The sequence below is a fragment of the Martes martes genome (assembly GCF_963455335.1).
Source record: "Martes martes genome assembly, chromosome: 14".
Classification (NCBI taxonomy): Eukaryota; Metazoa; Chordata; class Mammalia; order Carnivora; family Mustelidae; genus Martes; species Martes martes.
Genome location: NC_137902.1, coordinates 39,430,796 through 39,455,001, shown reverse-complemented (window position 1 = coordinate 39,455,001; position 24,206 = coordinate 39,430,796). Strand labels below are relative to the sequence as shown.

Sequence of the window (24,206 nt, the reverse complement as noted above, 5' to 3'; positions counted from 1 at the left end):
GGAAAATACATTTACAGTACTATACATAGATTTATCGAAAAAATCCACATGCAGTTCAAACCCATGTTGAAGGGTCAGTCGTATTAGCTAAAGCTGGAAGTAACAGTACTTGCTCAGTAAAGATAACCAAGGTTCTAGAACAGTTACTCTCCACCTTGGCTATCCATTGGAATCACCTGGAGAAAATTAAAAGAGTACTTTTACTTAATTGCACTCCTGTAGATTCTGAGTGGTTTGGTATATGGCCTGCCACTGGAATGTTCTAAAGCTCTCCTGGGAGAGCCTCACTCCGCTAGAGGAGCACTTCTCAAACCGTGACATGTCAAGAAATCACCTGGGCATCTTGTTATGAATGCAGACTCTAATTTAGAAAGTCTGGGCTGGAACCAGAATTCTGTATAACATACGTTGCTGCTTGTGGACCCCACTTTGCTTTGCAAAACTCTTAGACTCTAGAGACCAAAGGACCACTTAAGGAAGTGTTCAGGAGTTCCTGTGTTTGAGAGCATAGCCAGGTGGGATTCCCTTAATGCTTTCTAAAGGTCTAAGATTTAGGCTTTTGTGGTGAAAGGGTCACTAGCAGCTTTTTTTTTTTTTTTTTTTTGCTTTTTAAGGTTTAATTTATTTGACAGAGAGAGAGCAAGCAAGCACAAGCAGGGGGAGCAGCAGAGGCAGACAGAGAAGCAGGCTCCCCACTGAGCAGGGAGCCCCATGCAGGGCTCCATTCCAGGACCCTGGGGTCATGACCGGAGCCTGAAGACTTAACTGACTGAGCCATCCAGGCATCCCACTAGCACTTTCATTGTGTCTTGTTTAGATGTGCATTGTGTGAGCTTTCCATACATTTTTTTCCAGTCTGCTTTAAGATCTTTAAAGTATCATTTTCCTCAAAAGTTGCGTGTTCTTGATTTTTTTTTTTAACATTCCTCTTTCTTCTCATCCCCCTCTATACATAAGTTTGAATCTCCTAAGGTAGACAACTTCCCCTGTCCTAACCCAGAACAAAACTGTAGAGGGAAGAAACATGTGGTGATAGAGGAAGCATAAGGTCAGGACTGGAGGTTAAAGAACCCAGATGTTTAGACTTGAGTTCAAAGAAAAGCCCCAGATGTGAACTTTCTTCAAGAATGCTGCACTTAGTTTAATAGTTAGTTTAAATACAATTTAGTTTAATGAATGTAAGTTTCATTTTACTTGCAGGTTCCTTAGTCTGAATTGCCACAGGATTTTAATATATATTTTATATTTTAAGGACCAGTGGAATATTGCTGATTCACAGACAAACTCAGCATCTGACAACAGGTCTAAACTTAGGGACTCTGGCATCACTCAGGAGCAGGAGGCCAAGGCTGTGAAAAAGACCAGTCTCTTTGAGGAGGATGATGAAGATGATCTGTTTGCTGTTGCTAAGGACAGGTGAGATAGTCATTGTAAGAAATCGTTTTAACCCGTGTCTCTGGTAATAAGTAAAGGTATTTGATTCATAAGATGTCAGTTACTTGGGGTGCCGTGATAATCATTTATTACTTAGTGGTCATACAAGGGAGAACATCTTTGATTTTCACTTGTAAGGTATTTTCGCCCCCAATGCTGGGAAATGTTTTTCTTAACGGATTTATCTGATTTCTTCTACTTACTATTTTTTTTAACCCCTAAACATTATTTTTCTTTGCTAGGGATTCAAGTGCAGTTTGTTGCCTTTTTTGTTTTTCTTCTGGGATACCCTATAAAATGTAAAGTTTGGTCTGAGTTACTTAAGTTTCCCATTTGAATGGAGATCTGCTAAGCATTGAAAAACATTGTTTGAGGGTTGGTTCTCTGCAGAGCTGTGCAGTGTCAGCCCAGTGGCTGGTGACTCTTCACTGCTCTGGCTGCTCCCCACATGGATACTTGGACTAAAGCCCGTGGAATGTTTTGTAGACTGCGCATGGGCCCTGTTGGTGGTGTACATGCTGCTTTTACAGATAGTAGCAAGTGTAGGAGAGCATGTGGAAGAATTGTTGCCCTGCCACAATGCTGGTGGCAATGTCAGATGGTTTCACTTTAGAAAACAGTCCAGCAGTTCCTTAAAAAGTTAAATGTGGAGTTGCCATATGACTTAATTTCACTCTTAGGTAGATGCTCAAGGGAAATGAAAATACGTCCAGCCAAAAACTTGTATGTGAATGTTCGTTATAGCCTTATTCATGGTAGCCAAAAAGTGGAAACAAGCCAAACATCCTATCAACAGATGATAGGATAAAGAAAATGTGTTGTGTCCATACAGTGGACTCTTAACTCAGCAATGACAAGGAATAAAATATTGATACATGCTATAGCATGGATGAACCTTAAATATTGTGTTAATTGAAAGCAGCCAGTCACAGGACCACATGTATGGTTCCATTTATGTATAATAATCCCAAAGAGATAAATCTATAGAGACAGAAAGTAAATTAGTGTTTTCCTGGGGCTGAGGGGCAAGGAGAATCGAGAGTGATTATTAACAGTCATGGGGTTTCATTCTGGGTTGATGGAAATATTGTGAAGTTCGATGGTGGTGATAGTTACACAACTCTGTACTAAAAACCCGTGAATTTCATATTATATTATAAAAGGGTAAATTTTATGGTATGTAAATTATATCTCAAAACCCTTCTGAAAAAAGAACGAAGAGCTGTGACTCTAACAAGTTGTGAAATACTGCCTTGTGAGTAAGGGCACTCACACATCCTGGCTTGCCTGGACAGCCCCAATTTGTGCCTGTCATTCCAGCATGATTGTTGTTAATTTCCCTGTCATTCTCCGAAATGTCCTATTTTAGGCCATAGGCTCTGGTTATCTTCATGTTTGCTGATGTCTACACCTTTCAAATAAGTCAAAATACACAGCCTGTTATTTACAATGAGAAATACCTTAGTTCACTGAGCACATATTTAACCAGTAGTTGCTGAGTCCGTTGTTCTGTTGTAGCTCTGTCCAGAGAGCTCATTTTCTGTAGCTTACCTTCAGAATCTGTCATCACGTACTTTTTGTGGGTTGGTTTGGCGTTTTGTTTTGTTTTTAGAAATTGTTCAGAAAATCATGCATAAGATGTTCTCCTGCTGTAGCAGCTTTATGAGGTTTCTGGTATTCTTTAGGCATCCGACATAGTTGTAAATATTTTGTGCTCACTCATCACCAAGTAGTGAAATATTTTGGTTATAATTTGTGTAAATTTTTAGTGGTATATATCCATAAAGGTGTGTTAAATACCACCGTACTGTGGCTTTTTGCTTTTATAACTTCTTCAAGGTATAACTTTAATGTTTAACCTTCTTCGGTGTATATGTCTAACTACGTACACTCAAGGGTTTGGTTACTTGTGTTCCCTAGTCTGTGATGCTTAGGTTTTTAAAAATTTTTTTAAGATAGGCAGGAGTCAATATTAAACTGATGAATAAGCTACATAGATTGTGCTTTGCTAGTAATTAAACATATGAAAAAGATTATGATATATGTACTTGTATATACATATTAATTATGTCCTTATGTACGTAGATGTAGATGTACTGAAATGGTGTGTTAGTATCATTTTTACTTAGCTAAAATTGAATTTATTTTATTTTTATTTTAAAAAAGACTTTATTTATTTATGTGACAGAGAGAGGCAGCGAGAAAGTGAACACAAGCAGGGGGAGTGGGAGAGGGGGAAGCAGGCTTCTCACTGAGCAGGGAGCCTGATGCAAGGCTCGATCCCAGGACTCTGGGATCATGACCTGAGCCGAAGGCAGATGCTTAACAGTTGAGCCACAGGTGCCCCTAAAATTGAATTTAAAGTTTTTGTTACATTGGTAATTGTGTAGTGTGCTAGTTGGATGACTCCTTATCACGTAGTGAAAACTGGAACTTGACCTTTCAGTTGTTAGAACATTTTCTGTTCTTGATTCCCCATGTCTAGTGCTAAGCCTCTGTGTGATTCCCCACTTTCATATTCCTGTCCGTTAAAAGTCCTGACCGGTATTTGTTCTGGCAGATGTTTACTGGCCACCTTCTCTGTAGGGGCCAGGGCAGAATCCTAGGTGAGGAGGTAGGTAAAGATAGGCTAGAGGAAGGTGGTGAGGAGAGCTATGGCTAAAAGAGTCCAGTATGTTCTTACTATTTCTTTCTTTCTTTTTTTTAAAAGATGTTTTATTTATTTATTAGAGAGAGAGCGCGTGCACAGAAGGAGAGTGAGAGGGAGAAGCAGACTCCTGCTGAGCAGAGAGCCCGATGCAGTACTTGATCCTAGGACCCTGGAGTCACGAAGCGAGCTGAGGGCAGATCCTTGGCTGACTGAGCCACCCAGGCGTGCGCTCCCCCAGCCTCCCCTTTTTTTCCCTAATATTTTAACTTCATTCTGCTTTTTTGTTTTTAAGTAGGCTCCACACCCAACATGGGGCTTGAACACATGACCCTGGGATCAAGGGTTGCATGCTCCACCAACTTAGCCAGCCAGGCACCCCCTTCCCCTCTCCAGTATATTCTTTATTGAAAACAGATGCTAGAGATCCCTAGTTTCTGTACTTCTCAAGAATTCTGGAAAGCTAACAGTTGCTTTAAAATCTAATAATTCAAATCTTTACACCATTTTTACTCCAAACCTACCACTCTTCCCAGCATCCCCAACCATGCTTTTAAATACTTGGCCAAGCTAACAACTAGTGCACCTATAGTGAGTCAAAGGGAAAGATGAAGAGGCCCTCAAACTTCTACATATGGATGAGAGCCAGAGGCTGATGATATGTTAGACACAAATTGCACCCATTTTAAAGGTTTTTCTGGTTTCTTTTTAACTATGTAAGGTCAGCAATGACTTGGGTGTTTTGGTAGTGGGTGGGTTCGTATAAGTATGGCCTAGAGGGAATATTGTATGATTTTTTAATCATATTTGCCTTATTTGACCTTTTGTTTGATTGTACAGCCAAAAGAAGACCCAGAGAGTGTCACTCCTCTTTGAAGACGATGCTGACAGTGGAAGTTCTCTCTTTGGTTCTCCTCCTGCATCTGTTCCTCCTACAACAACGGTATTTGTAGCTTCCTAGGTCCAGGAAATACCCTCGAGGCGATGTCACATGAAGAGTGATACTTCCCTGAATCAGCCCCTAAAACCGATCTTGGAGGCTGAGTCTAATGGAAAATCCCATTTGCCTAGTTTTAGAAAGAGGTCTTCTGTTAGTGGTATTTTATAGATGAAACACAAGCACAAAGCGTGGAGGAAAGGTTTTCTCCATGTCATGCACACCCTTCAGCATCAGGGGTAGGGATCTGGAATCTCAGGGGAGAACACTCCTGCAGTCCTGGTGGGCATCGCCAGGCTCAGCTGCAGCCATGTGAAATCGTGCTAACGTTAGACCAGGCCGGAAAGGCACACATTATTCCTTTTAGAAGCATGTTTCAAGTACTAACACTTTTTACTACTGTCAGCAGCCAGTCAGGAAAAGGGAAGGAAATTCTGGCACGTGCTACAACATGGATGGACCTTGAGGACTTCACACTGAGTGAAATAAGACAGTCAGAAAAAGATAGTATATGATAGTATATGATTCCAGGTACCTGGAGGTGTCAACTTCCAAGAAACTGAAAGTAGAATTGTGGTTTCTAGGGGCTGGGGGGAGAGGGAAATGGGGAGTCTTTTAATGAGTACAGAGTTTCAGTTTTGCAAGATGGAAAATTTCTGGAGGTTGGTTGCCTAACTGAATATTCTTAGCACTACTGAACTATATACATGGTTAAGATGGTCAATTTTATGTTTTTTAACGAGAGTAAAATTTTTTTTTTTTTTAATTAAAAGGATGTGATAAGAAAAAGTCATTCGGTGGCTATCCGGTGTAAATGATTCTGGTGACTACATCTAAGTGACATCACTACCACAGTCACCTAAGCTAAAAAATATAGCCAGGCTTGTTGATAGTTACATCAAAAAGGAGTATTAAGGAACGAGAGGCAGGTGGGATTATGATAATCGTTGTTCAGGGAACCCAGGCGTCCTGGAATCCTGCTCTGGCCTGCCATTCATCCCTCCCCATCTCCTTCCCTTAGTGGGTATATGTGAGTGTGTACACATAGAACAAAGTGAGGCCAAGCACTGGTTTACTACCAGCTGGCAATTGCTAACAGCCCCAAAGGGGAGTGTAAAACTTTTTTTTTTTTTTTAAAGATTTTATTTATTTATTTGTCAGAGAGATAGAGAGAGAGAGCGAGCACAGGCAGACAGAGTGGCAGAGGGAGAAGCAGGCTCCCCGCGGAGCAAGGAGCCCGATGTAGGACTCGATCCCAGGACGCTAGGATCATGACCTGAGCCGAAGGCAGCCGCTCAACCAACTGAGCCACCCAGGCGTCCCGGGAGTGTAAAACTTTTTAGGCCAGACTGCATGGAGACATCTTTTATCTGGTTCGGGTAGCCTAAAAGGCCAAGAATCAAGTCATGTCACAGCCTGCTGTCAGGCCTTCAGTCGCAACTTCAGGCCCTTCAAATTTGGCATGTGATAGAGGCAAAAAGACCCACATGACAGAGAAGAAGGGATGAGTCCCTGGGCCTCCTCCCATGTGCCTTCTTTAAAAAGGTTTAGAAAGTGCATAGAGAATGCAAAGTCCTTACTCTCCGCCCAGAGGAATCATCAGTAACTGTGTCGTCAGCTCTTTCAGGCCTGCTCTCTGACACCCCATGTCTGTTTTATTTAAGTTAGGTCATGTTATACATTTTTATGCATCTTTTTTCTCATCCTGCAGAATGTTTTTCATTTTCATCAGCTTGAGCTTGTTCTTTTTCGCCACTCTTGGTATTCCCTGTAACTGTATCAAGACATGTGTGCCTGATTTTGGCTTAGATGGAGTAACCGGCACTGTTTCCTTCTAGTTTATTAGGGATGTTTCTTCCCACCCCTACTGCCTTGTCATATTTAGCCTTGACTTGAGATAATTTTATATCTGACTTCTCCACGATTGCTGCTTCCTTTCTTCCTCTGCTCTCCTTGCTGTTGCCTTGGTTCTGTTCGTAAAGACAACCCGGTCCTGTCTTGTCCTTGTCACAAATACTTCAGCTGAGCCTCCCATGTCACCTGTAATCTCATTCAAGCGGCACTCCTCTTTACCACCCTCACTCACCATGTGCTCTAGGTGACTCACCCTGTCTCACAATACTCCAGGGGTCCTTATTGTCTCCCCGATCTGGAAATAGTCTTCATATTTTCAGACATAAGACAAACATTAACTTGTCCTGTGAACGCTTACCAGACCAGGCACATGTCAATTGATGATTTAGGAATTTTTTTTTTTCCCCACCATATTCCTATTAAGTGGAATTGTACCAGAAGCTTTCAGCATGGGGAGGAGCATGCTGCCTTCCCTGCTGCTGCTTCTGAGGTTCTTGTCCTTTTCTCCTTGAATCACCCATCCTTGAATCTCCCTAAAGAAGATTCTGGTTTAAAGAGTCAGATCTGAGTGGTTTTCTTCTGTAGATTATAAATAAAAACTTCTACTTTGGATACATGAGCAATAATTTAATAAATACTAAAGGTTCTGGAAATGGAAAACTTCTTTCTACCTGTAGTAATAGTGATTATTAAATGAGACAAAAATCAGAGATCAGCATCTTAAGTAGCTGAACAAACTGCACACAGAATTGTACCGTTTGTGAAATAGAAGCACCCTGGACAACAGTATAGAAAAGATTTTTTTTGTTGTTGTTCAGAGATCTTAGAATTTTTTAAAGTTAGGTGTGACTCAGTTATCGACCTGTCAGTGAAATTAATTTTATGATCAAGATGAATACAGCTTATCTTTAGGAACATTTACAACCAAAAGTTTGGGTGGCATTTTTCTTGGTTTAAGACACCATGTTTAAATCTCGTTTCTTACCTGGACCGACTTTTGTATCGAAGTTGTATGTAGTTCTCAGTGAGACCAGAGCATTCCACAAAAGTTTCTTCCTTTAATCGTTTCAGTATTGCCTGATCTCTTCTGAAACTGTTTCTTTGGATTTCCAGTCTTTTATTTCAGGTTCAAATGATTATGCGTTTTAAGGACCTCTTCTTAACAATTATCAATCATCTTACCCTATTTTTATTTCCTTTGTCATTTTTTCTCTCATAGTAGGGTTCTTTGATTTCCCAAATCTGTCTTCCTGACTTGATTTAGATACTGCTTCGGAGCGTACTTCCTCATAACACCTAGTCTAGTTGATATGACAGAGTTACAGTTTTTTTCCTCAAGAATTTTTGATCAATCCTTTGCCCGAAGGATGCCAGTAATTCTAGACAAGGCACATAACCTCAGTTTTCTAATCTCTGAATTCCCTGCCTCCCACGTAAGCGACAGATGGGAGATGAGACAAAGTGCTCGCAAACTTGTGTTGACCACCCACTTGGTATAAGACAACATGACTGGCTTTGGCGATATAAGATCCTTTTAGTGAACGGACAGATGTGTGATTGCTATTAATGTACACTAGGAAGGAAGTGAAGTAAAGGCTCGGGAGAGGGATAAATAATCTTACCAGCGTAGTAGCGATACTTACTAGGTAGAAAGAGAATGGGGAAACCTTCATGGGTGACCTTGAGCTGGGCCACACTTGAAAGATGAGGGTTTGCTTCTCCAGTGAGGAGCAAGCATGGAAGTGTGAAAGTTTATTGTAGGGGTAGGGAGTAGTGAGGGTTGATAGGGCGCAGATGGATAAAGGGAGAAAATGAAGTGTCAGTTGATTGTCCTGTGTAGCATTTGCTTAACACAAATAGTGCAGGTGTGGGGTGGGAGATGAAGTAATCTGGGGGGCATTTTATTTTAGCAGCGCAGTCTGGATGATGTCACTGAGCTGGAAAGGGAGGAGGGAAGCAGGAGACTAGTAGCTGTCTGGGTGGCAGAGGTCAGGGTCTAGGCGATGGCAGTGTCTGTGAAGTGGATGGACACGTGGAGACAGGTGCGGGTGTCATAGCCGAAGGTGTGAAGCATTGTGTCTGGGGGTGGTGTTTTTTCCTTCGCCCTGTTTGTGCGTCCTTCACTGTCGCGCCCTTTCTCTCCTGCCACCACATTTCGCTCACTCGAGGACTATGGTTTCACCTTGTTCTTTAGGTTGTCATGCTGGTCAAGCACACTTTCGTTTTTAAGGATGTCATCTATTCTTCTTTTGCTAGAAAAAAGAGCCTGTCCCTGAGGTACCACCTTTGCTGTTCAGTGATGAAGAAGAGAAGGAGGCACCATTTGGAGTGAAACCCGTGGATAAGAAGGTTGAGGGCACCAAAGAACCGTCCGAACTGGGGCGCGCTCTCGTGGTGGAGGAGTCAGAGAAGGTAGCCTTTTTTTGGCGTGTCCATTCTGTTGTGTTTGTTTCTTGTGTCTTGTAAAACACACACACACACACACACACACACACACAAATGCACACACCCTTCCCTTTTTCTACCATAGAAAACAGATGGCAATTTTGTTGAAAATTTTGAAAACAACTGAAAAGCGGGAAGAAGAAAATCTGGTGCCACCATTGAGGGAAATCTTCACCATTGTTCTTGCTGTTCAGTCTCTTCCGTAGGCGTAGGTGCACACAGTGCTGTGCCTTTCTCCCATTTCACACTGTCTTTGTCATCTCGTGTCCATGTCGGTTTTGCCTTTCTCTCACCAAGGTGTTCTCCCACAGCTTACTTTTCATTTCGGTTTTCTTGGCATGTCTGCTCTGGCTCATGTGTCCTCATGTGGTGTTTCTGCTCCCCTGGTTCTCTTCTGCTTCCACCTGTACTTCAATTAAAATGACTGTTTTAAGAAGATCTTAATTTCCTGTTTTTGTATTAGTTGATGTTGGCTGTTAATTAGAGAGTAAAGCGAAATCTCTTGTCTTCCAAAACATTTGCTGTCTTCTCCTGCGTGGTCTGTCATCAGCAGGAGCCTGTGGACAAGGCTGCTGGCTGCACCTGGGGGTTACTGATGGCCTTCAGTGTCTGTATACCTTTTCTCTTTCTTTTTATTTCTTTTCTTTTTTTTCTCTCTCTCTTTTTAAAGATTATTTATTTATTTATTTGAGAGAGGAAGAGAATGAGCGGGAGAGGGAGAAGCAGACTCCCCGCTGAGCAGGGAGTCCGATGTGGGGGCTTGATCCCAGGACCCTGGGACCATGACCTGAGCTGAAGGCAGATGCTTAACCGACTGAGCCATGCAGGTGCCCCTACTTCTTCCTTTTTTCCTCTAACTTTTCTAGTTCTCTCTATGTTCAGCTGTTCATGTCTAATCTCTCTTTCAGGGCCTGTGTGAAGAATATCACATACGGTTTTCCTGTTGAGGCTCTTAGAACTGCAGTGATACAAATATTTTATTTGTACCTGAAACATTGTGTGACATTCCCTACCTGTAGTTTCTGTTTGGCCATTTTCTGTGCTCCTGTAGCGCCTGAGTTACACCAGTCAGCTGGAGGTTTAACTGCTTGTTGCACTGCTGGCTCTAGCTCAAGTACATGCTCCTTGAGGACCAGGACCAGGTTTCTTTGGCTCACTGTGACATCTGTAGTCCTTAGCAGATTACCTCTCACCTAGTAGGCACTTGAAATTACCTGTTTCTTTCAAAGAAGCATATTTTCCGCAGTTTAATCACTCAGAAATTGGGCTGTGCTTCACAATCAATAGCATGTTTAATCGGGAGTTGTTTTTTTCTTAGTGGTTCATACAGTAATAGTGGTTCTTAAAGTTGATGCTCTTACTTGAAATTTGGAACTTGTTGAATGAATAAATGCTACATTTTAGGTCATTTAGTGATTCTTCTAATTGTATAATATGGTGTGAGTCCTCTATAGTTTAAGTGTCTAATTTTGTCAGTAAGGTTTTTTCCTTGGGTGTGGAGTATTAATGGAATACTAGGAAATACATGATCCACTCCTGGTGATTGGCATTTGTGTTTTCTCTATGACTAAGTTGTTGATAGCTCATGAGCAACCTGTGTGGATCAGGGTTATAACTGATACATAAATCTCTTGGTAGGAGGAAGGGAGCCACGACTTTAAACTAATTGGAAAAATTATCTTTGGCTGTGAACCACTTGCACAGGAGTCTCTGTTGAAGCAGTCAGTGGAGAGTTGGCCTCGGTATTTTGTTACTTCGGAGTAGATGTGATTAGCCGTAGTGCCCGGAAACACGCAGATGTTGCCGTTACTGAATTATTGTGGATTTTGGGGACGGGGGGCGTCCTACAGAGGGACTTGTATTTCTCCGTGTTACTTATTTTTTTTGTTGTTTCCATTTTCAGGGAGGACCTTTGACTGTATCTACTCAGGAAGCAGTCAAGCATTCAGATTTATTTTCTTCATCATCCCCTGTGGACAAAGGAACCAAAAGTAGAACCAAAACTGTTCTTAGTTTGTTTGATGAGGAAGAGGATAAAACAGAAGATCAAAACAGTATCCAGGCTCCAAAGAAAGAAGTAGGAAAGGTGAGCAAAAAGCAGTGAAGTTATTAGTTTCAGGTTTTTGAAAGGATAAAAGAATCTCATTTTATGGTGTCCATTCTGTCATATGAGTTACTGAAGAATTGAGGGTTCTGTTTTCTCGACATCTCCACCAACGCTTATTGACTTTTTCTGGAATAGCCCAGGGTTGGTGAGGGTGCGGGGAAACTGGAACCCTCCTGTGTTGCTGTTAGGAATGTAAGTTAGTGCAGCCGCTTCCGAAGACAATTGCGTAGTTCCTGAAATTGGTAAACATGAGTCACCACCGAGACTTAGCATTTCCACTCCTAGGTTTATATCTAAGAGTTATGAAAACATACAGTCACACAAAACTAGAATGTAATGTTCTCAGCAGCATTATTTATTATAGTCCAAAGATGGAGAGAACTCAAAAATCCATCAACTGATGAATGGGTAAACAGTGTAATGTATCTATTCAAAATGGAATATTATTTGACAGTAAAAAGGAGTTACTGATACGTGCTGCAATGTGGATGAACCTTGAAAACATTCTGAAAGAAAGAAGCCAGTGACAAAAGACTATGTATTTTATGATCTCATTTATTTGAAATATCTTGAATTGGCCAATCCATAGAGCTAGAAAGTAGATGAGTGGTTGCTTGGGTCTGGGGGAGTGGGGTAGATGAGAAGGGAGAGGGACTGGGGTTTCTTTTGGGTTGATAGGAGTGTTCTAAACTTTTACACAGTGGTTGTATTCACATAATTGTGTGAATATACTAAGAAGCACAGAATTATACACTAGGTGAATTTTATAGTATGTGAATTTTATCCCAGTAGGGATGTTAAAAAAAAAACCTGTAAGGTGGCATATTTCCAGTGCTTTTTTGTAAACTAAACTGAGGACATGGTCCATGTTGATTTCTATAAAAAATGTTTTATTTTTTAATTACACCAGTAGTATATCCCTGCCTATAGATGAGAGCTACGCATAGTGAATATGAATTATTTACTATATTCTTTTTTCATATATATTTTATTTCTTTTACCGTGTGTGATTTTGTGCAGATTTTCATGGTTGTGAAACTTAGTTACTGTGTTACACTGGGGTTTTATATATAATCAATAATAATAATTAGTTAATTTTTAATGTGACACATCTCCTCAGTTGTGAATTTTTTTGTTTACTCTGTGGTTGTGATACTAAATGTTACGGGCAGGAAAGTCTATATTGTGTGAAAGAAGGTCTCAGTCCTTGGATTCCTTAGGAGCTTTCCATGAGGATTGTCAACGGAATGAAGATAGCCAGAAGGAAAGTAGCAACCACAGCAGTTTATTAGAGTGAAAGTACACTCTCATGGGGGGAGAGTGGTTGTTTTGGAATTAGATATTTGTGGGTCTCTCTGGGTTGAAAGGTGGGGTGGTCTGTAATGGAGGCTGTTTCCAGTCATTTGGGAAGCTCTTCCCACAGGTTGGGAGGGGGAGTTCTTGACATGGCGAGGTTTGTTACCTGAAAGGTCTTGGCACCCTTTCTCCTTGGGTTTTGGTGGTGGTGGTGGGGGGGGTACCTTCAGTGCAAATTAATTATAATGGGCCTAGGAGTTACCCTGGGGCAGAGATGAGAGAGGAGAGCTTGTGTTCCATAGTTGTGGCTCTTTGGTCTGCCAGCCCCAAGGTCTTGGAAGTCACAAGTTCAGGCTGTAGTGCTTATTTATATCGTTCTTGCCTGCTGCTCTTGTCTCTATCATTCCCCTCAAGGACTTGGGACTCTGCCTTCTACTGCTCTGTTATGATAGAGTCTATCTAACATTTAAAAAAAAAATACGGGAGTATTTTAGAATGTCAAGTCAGGGGTATTAGAGTGTCAAAAAAAGTAATGTGAATAATAACTTTGAAATGTCAGATACTCTACCAAATAAAAAGAACTTGTTTGGAATCCGAAGATGGTGGGATGGGAGGTGAATGGGCATAGGGGAAGGTTGGGGTCGGATGCTGACCGATTAGGGACATGTGCTTGACCACTCTGTAGTTCTGGTATTAAGTCAGCTGCGTTCTCTTCGTCCCTTTGTGGATGAGATGGAGGGCACTTACTTGATTTTTGTATGTTTTCACCCTTAAAATGTTTCTTGTTTGGGGAATTAATGAATTGTTTTTTGAATAAAAAGTTTAGACATTTATTACACACAGGCTGGAAGGTGATCTTTCCAGATTATAGATATGTGATCTGTATTTACCAATAGATTTTCCACTGTTTTTGGTAGCTTCTGTTACGTGAATGTGTCCTTCCCTCTTTGATTGCCACTTGGGCTGTACCCAGCCCTTAGCCATTTGTAAATAGCTGCAGGGAATATCTTTGTATTTCCACATTTGCAGCTGTGATTTCCTTGGCATAAATCCTTAGAACATCCCTCTTTTTTCCAGAGTCCTGATCCTGATGCCCGCCCAAAGAGCACAGGTGTCTTTCAGGATGAAGAGCTCCTTTTTAGTCACAAGCTCCAGAAGGACAATGACCCAGATGTTGACCTTTTCTCTGGCACCAAGAAAACCAGGGTCAGTTTCAAAAGGTTCTTCACATCATGATGCTGTTATTGTATTAGATATTGTGTCAGTAGCTTACCTAATTTTCTTTGTAAATGGCTTTTGTTGTGAATATTGAATTTGAGTTTTGTCTATTCCAGTTATTAGAGCCAAGTGTTGGGAGCCTGTTTGGGGATGATGAAGATGATGATCTTTTCAGCCCTGTCAAGTCACGGTCTTTGGTATAAGCCTTTTGTTCTCAATACTGGGGTGTGGGGGAAGGGTCCTGGGAAGGAAATTAACATATATTTATAGGAGTAAGGAAAACATGGGGCGCTTATGTGGCTCACTTAGTTAAGTGTCTACCTTCAGCTCAGGTCATGACCCCAGGACCCTGGGATCAAGCCCCATGTCGGGCTCCTTGCTCAGTGGGGAGTCTGCTTCTCCCTCAACCCCTCCCACTCCCCCCCTTGTGCTCTCTCTTTCTCTTCCCCCACCATCCCAAATAAAAAAAAATCTTTAGAAAAAAGAGTAAGGAAAATCCACAGAGAATTGTGGTGCTTACTAGTAAAAGAATGGCAAATAGCATGCTGATGACAGTGCTTGTGGTGTCCCTGTCTAATGTTTCCTAACTAACATTAGAGCGTTAACCAACCCAGGCTCTTACTGCATTACAAATTTGATTTATTTTTAAATATTTTATTTATTTATTTGGCAGAGAGAGAGAGGAAAAGAGAGAGGGAGAGAGAGAGCACAAGCAGGGGGGAGAGGCAGAGCCACCCAGGCTTCCCTGTTTGATTTTTTTGTTTTAAGATTTTTTTTATTTTTTGAGAGAGTGTGTGTGAGAGCATAGGGAGGGAGAGGCAGAGGCAAAGGGAGAGAGAAAATCTTAAGCAGGCTCAATGCTCAGCAAGCATTGACATGGGGCTTGAACTCACAGCCCTGAGATCTTGACCTGAGCCAAACTCAAGAGTCGGACTCTTAACTGACTGAGCCACTGAGGCGTTCCCAGATTTGTTTGATTTTTAGGTTGTTTGTTGAAAGACCAGTGCATGCAACATGGTGACTAAATATTCTTGCTTTTCAGGTGCAAAGCTTTAAATCTGAGTGTTAGCCTGTTTGTGTCATTTTTCCCCACCCCAGTAGATTTTATTAGATACTCTCTTTTTTTTTTTTAGTTTTTAAAAAATTTATTTATTTATTTATTTGAGAGAGAGAAAGACAGCACGCATGAGCGGCGGAGGAGGGGTGAAGGGAGCAGGAGAAGCAGTCTCGCCATTGAACACAGGGCTCGATCCCAGGACCCTGAGATCGTGACCTGAGCCAAAGGCAGACACTTATCTGACTGAGCCACCCAGGCATCCCTAGGTACTCTCTATTTTCTGTTGGCATAGTGAAGACTCCTGAGAAGGTCACAAGCTTTAGAATGCCATTTCTGAAACGCTACCTTTGTCTTCAACCCTCATTTGAGAAATGACTTAAAACTCAGAAGCCAGATTATTTTTATGAGTCATGACTTTACTTTAAAATTTCTAAGATACATGACAGGTGTTTGGTATTCTTTTTCTTTTGAAGATACCAGAAAAGAAGAGAGTAGTGAAAAAAGACCACTCAGTATCCTCTTTCAAGAACCAGAAACATCCTGAATCCACTCAGGGTATCAAAGAAAAAAGCACATTGAAACCGGAAACACCTCAGGTGAGATCTGCTTATAAGGACTTTCAGCTCTCATTTGCATATCTGGACAGAGGGACTCCATTGCGCAGACCTAAGGCTATTCAGAGTTCTCTTGATTAGGGAGGAAACAGCAAATAGGACTGCCTCTCTTTCTTAACTCTGTGTGTGTGTGTGTGTGTGTGTGTGTGTGTGTGTTTAAAATTTAAAAAAATTTTTTAAATTCACAATTTAAACATTTTTTTAAAGTGAAGCTCTACACCCAGTATGGCCCTTGAACTCATAACTCAGAGATCAAGAATTTCATGCTCTACGACTGACTGAGCCAGCCAGGTGCCCCTCCTGTTTTTGTTTTAAAAACACACCTCCCTACTGCCTCGTCTCTTCTCAGTCTACAGCCCAGTCCCATGAAGCTATACTTACGATTACTGTTTTTGAAGAACTTTGAAATTCAGTTCCAAAATAGAATTAATATAGGGTGAAGAATGTTTTTCCTGTTAGAACCCCTATTTCTCCCTTTGGGCTATGTTGGAGTAGAATTACATTAGAATTAAATATAAATTATAACCAATTAAATATAAATTGTAACCAGTTTTCCTTGGTTCCCCCATTTTCTTGGTTACCTCTCCTGAGGTTACTGCTGATAGGTCTCTGTCCTCAGTCCTCTTCTCTCAGGAGCTTGTTCTGGGAACAGACCAGAACTGGAGAGTGAGATCTGGTTCTGGCTTACAGCTGTCTCTGGATGTTTCCCTGAGGCTTCAGTATCCTGAGCTGTGAAAATCAGGCACTAGGGAGAACACATCTGCATTGACGTGCCACAAATTTCAGCTTCCCTTGCTTCTAGAACCTCAGTGCATTAGGTTGTGTGTGAATTTTGGTGTGCCCTGTGGTATTTACTGTGTGTGGGAACCAGCATGGTAATTTTGCCAACTGGTCAGGTTTTGGTGCTCGGATACACTGTGATTCTTAGGAATCTTACCCATGATCTTTGTGGGCCTTTACTCCATATATGGTCTGACAGCATTCCACCTACACAGCAGATGAGGAGACATAAGTGAAATAATGTTAGTGAAAGGTTTCAAGGCCCCAGGAGAGATTTGAATGCCTTTCCCGTTATAGAATTACAGAAAGTGACAGCTTTGCTCCATCAAATTTAATGGGCTTGAGTGTAATCCAAGAGACACTTTTTTTTCTATCTCCCCAATGGATTTTTAACTGAATGTAATTTCACACAGGACTCACCAGGTCCCGCTCCATTTAAAACCAAAGAGCCATCCCCTCGGATCTGGAAAATACAAGTAATTATAACATGTCTGGAATCTGCACTGCCTGCCTTGTGGCATCTATAAACTTTTTTGGATATTTACTTTTGTCAGCTGCTGCCTGGCATTTTCTTACCTCTTCCCCATCCTCTAGTTGTTGCTTCTTGTGTGCTGCATCTGTAACATCTTTTCTTTGGTCCAAGTGGTGGGCACAGGCATATAATCTTACTCTGTTTTAATTCTAAGTCTAGATCAGGAGACCTCCCTGCATTTTTCTTTCTCTTATCACATTATACATTACGTATACCATGTCTCTTGTCACGTGTCACAGTAGTGATAATAGACTGCTGTGTTTAAGAAAACATACAGAGTAAGTTTCATTTTTTCTTTTTTAGGCCAATTTAGCGATTAACCCAGCAGCCTTGCTGCCTGCAGCGGTTCCCCAGATCTCTGGAATAAAGCCCGTTTCGCCAGAACTGGCTTTTCCTTCATCTGAGCCTGAGAGGACCCACCATCTGGAACGTACGCCCACTGTTCTCAGTAGTGGGGAGGCCGGTGTGAGTTTCGACCTTCCAGCTCAGGCAGACACGTTACACAGTGCAAACAAGGTGATGAAACCACCTTCGCTTTGCTTGCTTGCTTGCTTGCTCGCTTGCCTTTTTTTTTTTTTTAAGCTGGAATAACTTGTATATTTCTTTCTAGTCCATCAGTTACACATCATAGGCTGCCTCCCATTCCCCACATGGAGACACTTCTTCCTTCCTTCAGCCTTTTCATCTCCCTTATGCCTTCCTAATTCTGCCTTCCTCTGCCTCTGTTTGTTACATTTATATTCTGCTCAGTAGCCACATAAAGTCCCACTTCCTCCAGGCTCTCCTGCATTGCCCCCTGGAGGTCTTTTAAACACAGAGCAGATCACGTCCGTCCTTTTCTGGCCTCTGTGCTGTGGGGAGGAGGACATTCAAGCTCCTTGGTTTGGTGTTAAAGCCTTTTACAAACATGCTGACCAAAGCTTCCAACTTGCCTACCAACCACACTGTCAGCCTAAACTCCAGTCCTACCAGGCACCGTTCCATGAACACACACACTCCCACCCTCTGCTGCCAACAGCTTGGGCTGCTTCCTCTGTCAGGAATGCTCTCTTGCTCATTGACAGTCTGCTTAGACTTCCCTGCTTCTGTGATGTTTCCCCTCCTCCCCTCTTGTCCTGGGCTCCTTCCTCTGAGATCCCAGGGCAATTATTTCCCGGTGGTATGGTTCTGTCACACTGGCCCACAGGACTGTGGATGTATGCTTAATAGACTGAACTCTTTGAGGTTTTGCTTTCATTTTAGTTGGTTCTCTTCTATCCAGCCTGCCTTCTCTAGGAAATCTTGGCTGATCTCTGAGTAAGCAACAATACCTCAGATAACCCTGGCAAATATATTCATTTTCAGTATTTCCAAACCTGTTTTCCTTGTGAAAAATATCCTTCCTTTTGTTCTGTTTTTCTTGGTCAGCCTTTGGAGAGGGGAAGGGTGAGTTTACATTGGCTACTTTTTATGACTATTTGTGATATTTTCTTGAAATAGGCACACACAACCAAATACTTTGGCCAAAGGAGCTTATACCTTCTTAAAGCTACTTGATTGTATATTTTGGAAAATATCACAAATACTGCATTATTGCTAATAAGTAACTCATATTTTGTGGTTATTTTAAAAGTTCTGATTTCTAAATCACGTTTTTTTGTGTGAAATATTTAGCATTTGAATTTAATGTTTGTTGACTTGAAGAAAAGAACACTTTAAATTGCCTCTCTTTCTTTATTGTCTTTTATCTTCCTGGTTTTGGAGCCTGGTTTTAGGCTAGCCCCTGGTAAAGGTTACCTTTAGAATTCCCCCTGATTCTTGTTTTGAAAGATAACCCACATATAAGCCAAGGGCAGAGTAAGGGCCAGTTAGGGCATAGAACACAAGCGTACCAACATGCCTGCTTTGCAGGGTTCCAGGAGCAAATGAAGCCTTTTGTATGAAACAACTGATAATGCCCTCCAAAGACTCAAACTGATATTGCCCTCCAAAGACTCAGAAGTGGGGAACATTAAAAGATTCAGGGTAATGCAGTCTTGGAGCAGCCATTAAATGTCTTTGGAAATCTTTAGGAAATAATCTCTTCTGTGTCTTAGATAAGATATTGAGGTAGACCAGACAACCTTAGAATATTTTGAGTCACTGATTAGTTGCTATATTAGCTTTGAATGCTTTTTTTTTTCAAGAATTTTTTTTTTTTTAGATTTTATTTGTTTATTTGAGAGAGAGAGAGAGAGAGCATGAGAAGAGAGAGGTTTTTTTTTTTTTAAATCGTTAGATCAACATGTGGTTTTTTGCCCTTGCAGAGCCGGGTCAAAGTGAGAGGGAAGCGTAGACCGCAGACCCGTGCGGCTCGGAGGTTGGCTGCCCAGGAGTCCACTGAGGCTGAGGACGTGAGTGTTCCCAGAAGGTCCATTGCACACTTGACAGATGGAGACATTTCACCAGGTGATCCTCAGCCACAGTCCAGGGCAGCTGGCGGACAAGACAGCTCTGATGAGGTCATCGCCGCTGCCGCTCCAGTTTGGGCAGGTGGTCCTGTGTCTGAAGTGGACAGAAGCCCCTTGGCGAAATCTCTGGGTCAGCCTCTTGAGGATGACCTTTTTGATTCTGGAGATATCTTCTCCAAGGGTACTGGATCTCAGTCCATGGGGAGAAGAAAAGCCAAGGCAAAGGCAGCAGAGGGCCTGGCCAACCCACCAGGGGGAAGTAAAGAAAAGAGCTCCGTGTTTCCTGCTCTAGGGGAGGCAGGCAGTGATGATGATCTGTTCCAGTCTGTTAAACCAAAACCAGCAAAGAAAATGAATCCTTTTCCCCTCTTGGAAGATGAGGATGATCTCTTTACAGATCAGAAAGCCAAGAAGAATGAGTCAAAATCCAACACTCAGCAAGATATCATCTCAAAAGCACAAGATATTTTTGAGGTAACAGGACATAACAGTACCTTTTTTGGGCCTGATTTTATGTTAAGATGATGCTGGATTGGCTCATTTGAGCCATACATTACAGTAATCTTGTTTCATTGCTGCTTGCTATCTACTTGCTTAGTACTTAAAGTTAGGTCCTTTTATTAGTAATTCTGAAATTTACTCAGAAGTCGTTTTTTGTTTTGTTTCATGTGGGGGTGGTTCTTGGCCAGCCATAGTTACTGATACAAATCTTCATTTGTACAGTTGTTATCAGCATGTTGCTGTAGTCAGTGTCCTTGGCCTGTCACTCTGTGACACATATATAAAGCAGCTTTAGTACAGCTAAAGGGTTTAGCCTGTGGTTCTTGGGGAAACAGGCCCAGGCTGGAGCCGACAACTTAGTGCTGGCAGGAAAGCCTTCAGTGCCACTCTCTGGGCACATGTTTGTTGAGCATCCAGGTACTGGAGGCACAAAGTGAGCTAGGACCAGTATGTTAGAAGCTTTGGATACAGACAGGGCAACATATAAATAAACTGTTTTCAGATAATGTTGAGTACCATAAAGAAAACACCTCAAGGCAGTGGGACAGAGTGATGGATGAGAGCAGGAACCACTCCTTCAGGTAGGATTGGTAGAGAAAGCTTCTTTACAGAGCTGGCTCTTGAGCTGGGACTAGAAGAAAGACCAAGACTGGGCCAGGCAGGGATGTGGACGGAGTAGGGCATTCCAGGCAGAGAGAACAGGTCACCTGGCTGTCCCAGAATATGGTGGCAGTTTGCATTTCTGCACCTTGATTTAAAATTGTTTCATTTGTTTTTTTGGCTCAACAAGGATGATATATTTGCTACAGAAGCAATCAAACCCACACAAAAAACAAGAGACAAGGAAAGAACATTTGAATCCAACTTGTTTGATGATAACATTGATATCTTTGCTGACCTAACTGTAAAACCAAAGGAGAAGTCCAAAAAGAAGGTGGAAGCTAAGTCTATATTTGACGATGATATGGGTAAGTGATTTTTTTTCTTTCTTTCTTCTTTTTTTTTTTTAGTTAGCGAAGTGATTCTTTTTTTTTTTTTTTTTTAAGATTTTATTTAGTTATTTAACAGAGAGAGAGAGAGAGATCACAAGTAGGCAGAGAGGCAGGCGGAGAGGGGGGGAAGCAGGCTCCCTGCTGAGCAGAGAGCCTGATGCAGGGCTTGATCCCAGGACCCTGGGATCATGACCTGAGCCGAAGGCAGAGGCTTAACCCACTGAGCCACCCAGGTGCCCCGGGTAAGTGATTTTCTACATATGACACAGAGAATGATTACCATTCATTGACTGTTATTGCTCTACCTTTGTGTGGGCCCTTTCTTAGAAAATATTCCCCAGTGGGTTTCCTTTGGCTTGCTATATAATCCGGAGGTAGGCTGAGGATGGATCAATAAATGGACTAGTTATTTCAGTGAGACAATTTTTTGTCCTGATGGTCGTCAAGGAATTTGAAAAAGCCCAGAATTTGACCTTTAATTATAATTTAATTTTTATTTTAGTAAGCCCCCCACCAATCATCTGTGATAACTCTGAACATTCTGATGTTATGAAGGGAGGGTCAGAAACTGGCCCATAGGCTGAAGGAGGCCCCAATGGCTTCCTTGGGCATGTTGCAGTTGTTTGAGCCAGTTCTAACTGGGGAGTGAGCGTCAGGAGTTCAGAGGATTGGGGGGTGGAATGCAAGAGCAGAGCAGGATTATATATGAAAGCAGCTTATAACTCAGACTTAATGTCTCACCAGAGATCTTCTGTGTTTGTAAATATGCTCATTCCACCCCCCCCCACCCGCCCCATGGCATAACATCTCCTTTATCAATGGGCAAGCCGAACACCTGATCTTAAATATGACACTTCTTTCATGTCCTGTGTTGGTGGATAGGACTTGAGCTGAAGCCAAATACATACTTTCTCCTCCCTCCCAGATCTAGACCTTGGGGTTGACTGGGAGAAAGCAGCTGCTGCAGTGCCACATGGGGCCTATTCCTGGAGTAAGCCATGTGCTTTGTCTCCACCTGCTTCCCACCACAGGGGATGCAGAAGAGACCTTGTTTTTTTTTTTAATTACAACAAAAGTAACACATACCTCTTGTAATAGGTGACTACTATTTGAAAAGTGTAAAATGTGAAAAACAATCCCTGGAGGTAACCATTATTGAGTGTTTCCTCTGTATCCTTTCAGATTGGGTGATGTTAATAGAGCTTTGTATACATAGAAATGTATACTTATTTTTTCCAAAATATGAATATATTTTATCAGTTCTGCTGTTCCTATTAGTCACTTAATGTCTTCCCATGTCAGTATAGAGATCTGTCTACTTCCTGTTTTTAGTGGTTGTATAGTATTCCTTTGTATTCAGCCATTAGCATATTGAAGGTGATCCAGATTGTTGCCACATTTTTTAATTAAAAATAATGCCATGGGGGGTTATGGACAATGGGGGGCGGTATGTGCTATGGTGAGTGCTGTGAAGTGTATAAACCTGGCAATTCACAGACCTGTACCCTTGGGGCTAATAATACATTATATGTTAATTTAAAAAATAATAAGTAAATAGTAATTTAAAAAAATAATGCCATGGTCTTTAACATTTATGTATACATATCTTTGTGTACACATGCTAAAATGTAGGATAGAATCCTAGCAGTAATGCTTCAGGTGAGTAAGATGACTCATGAAACACTGGAGGCAGCGAAACAACTAAACATGAATGTGGTCGTAAAGACTTAGAATTTTGGCATTGATGTGCCTCAGATAGGTGCATTTATTCTGAGAGAGAGGTACTCCTATATTGGATTTTCCTTTGCTTGTTTGTATTGCCCTTTCCTTTTAAAATCCAGTGGGAAGAGAATGTAAAAGTAGATATGTCACAGATAGTAAAGTCGGGGGCAGGATTGGAGTTTGGTTATCCTTCCCTTTTTGTTCTCCTCCTCATGTACACACGTACCTTGTAGCTGAGAAAATTGTGGTCAGAGAGAACCTGTGACTTGTATGCGATCATAAAAATTAGTAGCAAAGCCAGGACCAGAATCTAAAAGGCTTGACTCTTAATGTTTTTGGTATCCCGTACTGTTACCAGACTTGAATGTTTGGTGATTTATGTAGATGTGTCTTAAAAGTGTCTATTTTCTTGCCTAATGAGCAATTATTTTTCTTTTTCTTTTTTCTTTTAAAAGATGATATCTTCTCCTCTGGTTACCAGGCTAAGACAACCAAACCAAAAAGTCGATCTTCACAGGCAGCACCTGAACCAAGATCCGAACAGAAGGTGTCCAACATTTTTGATGATCCCTTGAACGCTTTTGGAGGCCAGTAGAGCATACAGGGTATCACATATCACCCTTCAGCTACATCCTTGAGTTAATGATGCTGTCTTGTGTACTCATTGTCTTAATTGAATTAGAAAAAGCAAATACTGAAGCCACTAGCTCACCTTTTTCTCACCCAACATACTTAGTATTTTTCTGCCCCGGTTTTAATCATGCTTAATACCACAAAACAAAAATAAATATTTCACAGTGTTGTTTTTTTTTTTTTAAACTATATTTTCATTTAATTTGCCTTGATGGGGCCACAGTATGGTTCTGGGCATGTTGGAGAAAAAACTTCTATGTGCCTTTCATGAATGGGCAGGGAATTCCAGAGGAAGCAATGCCAGGCAGGTGACCAGGAATATTCCATTCATGGATAGAAATCCTAGCTCAGAGCCTATGCAGGTGATAGAGGAAGGGGATGAGAGATTGTATACTTCATGACTCTTTGCAGTAGGAGAGTAGGTTTCCTCTGATTCCACTGAATTCTGAAAATGCCTCTATAGGTTCATTTGGCAAACTGTGGCCCTCCGTTGTCTGTTTTTGTAAATAAAGTTTTATTGGAATACAACCATACCCATTCATTTACATATTGTCTGTGGCTATTTTCACCCTTTCTACAATGCCAGAGTTCAGTAGTTGTGACAGAGACTGGATGGCCCACAAAGCCCAAGATACCTTCTTTCAGACCCTTTACATAAACAGTACTCTGATCCTTGCTCTAAGGCATCCATTTTCATTCCTTTGGAGCTTTTCATTATTTTGTGAATGAGGCAGAATGAATCCAGATAATGGAAGGAAAAGTACTGAGGATGGAGATGTCCTTCTGAGGAGCGGCACTGTGCCTTAGAACTCTGCACTAATGGGAATATTCTATAACTATGTTGTCCAGTGTGGTAGCTGCTAGCCACATGGATAGCTGACTCCTCCTGCAGTCTGTGTTTTCTTGTGCTGTGCAGACTTGGTGCTAAGTATTCAAACTGTAACCGTAGCACAGTCTTATAGGCAGGCCCAGTTGGTTTTACCAGTCCCAAAACCACTAACTTCTTCC

At 41.6% G+C, this 24,206-nt stretch overlaps 1 protein-coding gene across 4 annotated transcripts in view; it reads left to right on the top strand.

Annotated features, from left to right (window-relative positions):
* Positions 1–23,743, top strand: part of WASHC2A (WASH complex subunit 2A) — a 53,899-nt gene extending 30,156 nt beyond the window's left edge. For 2 of the 4 annotated variants that reach the window (XM_080822871.1, XM_080822870.1), the window contains exons 20-31: positions 1,253–1,416; positions 4,922–5,024; positions 9,129–9,284; positions 11,221–11,403; positions 13,798–13,926; positions 14,055–14,135; positions 15,469–15,591; positions 16,803–16,865; positions 17,225–17,437; positions 19,207–19,824; positions 20,642–20,819; positions 23,021–23,743. In XM_080822871.1, the coding sequence (XP_080678997.1) occupies positions 1,253–1,416; positions 4,922–5,024; positions 9,129–9,284; positions 11,221–11,403; positions 13,798–13,926; positions 14,055–14,135; positions 15,469–15,591; positions 16,803–16,865; positions 17,225–17,437; positions 19,207–19,824; positions 20,642–20,819; positions 23,021–23,160 (2,151 nt within the window). In that variant the 3' untranslated portion in view covers positions 23,161–23,743. The remainder of the gene's footprint in view (positions 1–1,252; positions 1,417–4,921; positions 5,025–9,128; positions 9,285–11,220; positions 11,404–13,797; positions 13,927–14,054; positions 14,136–15,468; positions 15,592–16,802; positions 16,866–17,224; positions 17,438–19,206; positions 19,825–20,641; positions 20,820–23,020) is intronic. The other 2 variants (XM_080822873.1, XM_080822872.1) reach the window with 1 other exon arrangement.
* Positions 23,744–24,206: the final 463 nt, after the last annotated feature.